Raw genomic sequence first — 3,221 nt, 5'->3', positions numbered from 1 at the left:
GAGTGGAAATAACTATAAAATGGTCTTGTTAGTTATTTACCTTGGGGATAAAAAGCCACTGTGACCTTCCCCCACTCTCAAGCTGTCCCCCAGTCCYTGTTTTAGTGAAATGCTCTTGCTTTAATTCAAAGGACTGTAGTACTAGTCATTAAAGCAATTGCCCCAAGGCATTTATAGGGATTAAGGTAGGTAGGTACTGTACAATGATGGGAAGGAAACAACCCCAGCTTTTCTGGGTCTACAGTCCGGAGAAGTGCCTCAGAACTGATACTGAGTTTGGTTGGGTGATGGTTGTGGCTAATAATGAGATATAGTGAGGTGTCCTTAAAGGACCAAGTTCTTATCTTTCTTGCACAATTTGTATTTTTAGGTGAAATCAGATGCTACTGTGATGCCGCACACTGCGTTGCAACTGGCTATATGTGCAAATCTGAGCTTGGGGCCTGCTTCTCCAGACTGCTTGATCCTCAGAAYACACATTCCCCACTTACTCATGGCTGCTTGGACTCTATTGCAAGCACAGCTGAGATCTGCCAAGCCAAGCAAGCACAAAACCACTCTGGCACCACCACCATGTCCACATTGGAATGCTGTCATGAAGATATGTGCAATTACAGAGGACTACATGATGTYTTGTCTCCTTCCAGGGGTGATGCCTCAGGTAAGGCAATAAAGCTTCAGTGAAACACCTCTGCAGGCCAGTGACAGTCAAAGCCTTGTGCATCTGCTGTTATTGTTTTAGTAGTTAATGTAAGTAGAGACATCAGAGGGAGAAGAGGGGGGCTGGAGGCCAGGGAGCATCTCAGCCACTTAGCTTTTTTRTCTGCATTAATATTGGAAGTCTCACTTGCCATCTTGACATTCCTTCTGAGAATCAGTGGCAGTGGTATTCCTATAGTTAAACCGGCTGTTGGGGTAAGAAATTCCATGATATAAGCAGACTTAGAAACTCACCTTTTTCTCTAGAGGGGTATTTTCTGTAGATACTGTAGAGTGTAGCAGTTACTCCTGAAACTTGTCAGTGTTCAGGGATTTAAGGGAGTTGCTTAYATGTAAATCAGTGTACATATAAATCTGTGTACATATAAATCCTGAAATAAACTTCACATCTTTCCCCTTTGTAGGACAAGGGAGCAGATATCAGCATGACAGCAGCAGGAATCTCATCACCAAGGTGCAGGAATTGACTTCTTCGAAAGAGTTATGGTTCAGGGCWGCTGTAATTGCTGTTCCTATTGCTGGTGGGCTAATCTTGGTCCTCCTTATCATGCTGGCATTGAGGATGCTCAGGAGTGAAAACAAGAGACTGCAAGATCAACGACAGCAAATGCTCTCTCGTTTGCACTATAGTTTTCATGGACATCATTCAAAAAAAGGGCAGGTGGCAAAATTGGACTTGGAATGCATGGTGCCTGTGACTGGTCACGAGAACTGCTGCATGACCTGTGATAAAATGAGACATTCAGACCTCAGCAATGATAAAATTCTTTCACTAGTCCACTGGGGAATGTACAGCGGACATGGGAAGCTGGAATTTGTATGACCAATTATTTTTTAATCTGAGCTAAACTTACTCTCTGAACTCTTGAAGGCCTTTGGGTTCTGCTGGACAGGAGCACTTTATTTTAAAACAAAAACTCTCATAAATCATCTTTGAGAAACAAAGGACCTCTGCAAACAGAATCTTGGATATTTCTTCTGAAGGATTCCAAAACTTGTCTTATTTGCACAGAGTAAAATACACTCAAATGTATTGTTTGCTTCAGAGTTGTGAAAGCAAAAGTTAGAAGTTGTAAACACTGTCACCAGGGTTATCTGAACTGTAGGGAGCTGAGAACTGAGTTATTATAATAAACTGTATGCAAGCTCCTATGTTTCCTGACTTATTGTAAAGATTTTTTTAAAATATATATATTTTGTCTGAAACTTGCTTGTGACTTTTGTTTTGGAAAATGGATTTTCTAGTGGGTGATAGTGGAAAACAAATCAAGGTGTGCATGGTAAGGCCATGCATAACAATTAGATTCTGCAAACAGATTATTTTCCTACTCTGTGAAGGAAATTAGGTGGTTATTCCAGAATGAAGGTGGCAGCTTTGTTTTATGCTTCAAGTAGCAGTGAATCCACATCCGCAATTCTTGGCTGTTGTGTTTTGTTCATATCCATACTGAATTCTTCCAAAGCTTTGCATAACTATTTCTTTCTCTGTTAATGAAGAAACTTCCTCTGTGCAAAAGAGGACAGAAAGTGTCAGGAAGTKACTCCTAATTATTTATAGCTGGTTTTCCTCCCTTGTTTCACAATTCTTGTTTCTGTGATCTGTTTTCCTTTCGTACCTTTTATACCCAAACTTTTTTGGGGGAGGAGAGGGAAACCCCAAAACCACACTGCCTATTCAGCTGTGGTTTGGTKTTTKKTTTTTTCTTCTGTTTATAACCCCTCTGGGCACTGTGGAAAGTATCTGCCTTGTTCTTCTTATCGTGTAACTAAGTATCATGTGCTCCTAGTTTTGTGTGGGACTGAAGAAGCAACAGTGTACTTTAATCTCGGGCTCCTGCTTTATACTATTCTTGCATAGGTGACTTCTCCCTGGCCAGTATTTGTGCRCCTAGTTGTTTCTTGCTCCTTCTGCTAGTTGGCTTCACTTGATCATTTCATTTATTTAGTGCTTAGTTGCTAAAACCAAACAACCTGGATTGTTCAAGGAATTTATTGTATTTACTTACTTTAATAACGTTGCAGTAATTAAAGTATACTTGCTTAAAAACTCATGCCATATCATGGTGAAAAAAGCATCCAAAATGCTGCTTCAGAAGATAAAACTTGGCGAGTGTCTAGTGTCCATCTATCTTTTAAGAAGCTTTAGAAATGCTTCTGCCTCCTGTTCTGGCTCTGAAATTGAGGTCCTGCTGTTGCCAGCAGTGAGAAGGGGATGGAACACACAGGGTTACAACAACCTTGCTGCCATGCTCTGATCCCTTGTGCTGTTTGCTGTGGTAGATTGCTTTGGGATGTGCAGCCTGAAATGCAAAGGGTTGTAACCGAGGAACACCTGCCCCTCTAAGACACAGGCTGGTGTTCCTGAAACTACACTTAAGCTATGTGGTAGGGTTGTTGTTAGAGATCAGTTGGTCACTTGGCAGTGCAAACAGAGGAGTTGATATTGCAAACTTACCCCTACAGTTAAACATTCCTATGGGCCAAGTGCAGCGAGAGCCTCG

At 41.5% G+C, this 3,221-nt stretch overlaps 1 protein-coding gene across 1 annotated transcript; it reads left to right on the top strand.

Annotated features, from left to right (window-relative positions):
* The first annotated feature begins 234 nt into the window (after nt 1-234).
* Nucleotides 235-1,926, top strand: BAMBI (BMP and activin membrane bound inhibitor). Its single transcript, XM_057374173.1, has 2 exons — nt 235-661; nt 1,125-1,926. The coding sequence occupies exons 1-2, from the start codon at nt 304-306 to the stop codon at nt 1,541-1,543; spliced, it is 777 nt and encodes a 258-aa protein (XP_057230156.1). The 5' UTR covers nt 235-303; the 3' UTR covers nt 1,544-1,926.
* The last annotated feature ends 1,295 nt before the right edge of the window (nt 1,927-3,221 follow it).

This window comes from Malurus melanocephalus, unplaced genomic scaffold (assembly GCF_030028575.1).
Source record: "Malurus melanocephalus ecotype Western Australia unplaced genomic scaffold, MMel_1.1 scaffold_218, whole genome shotgun sequence".
Classification (NCBI taxonomy): Eukaryota; Metazoa; Chordata; class Aves; order Passeriformes; family Maluridae; genus Malurus; species Malurus melanocephalus.
This window is presented reverse-complemented; position numbering and strand designations above follow the sequence as displayed.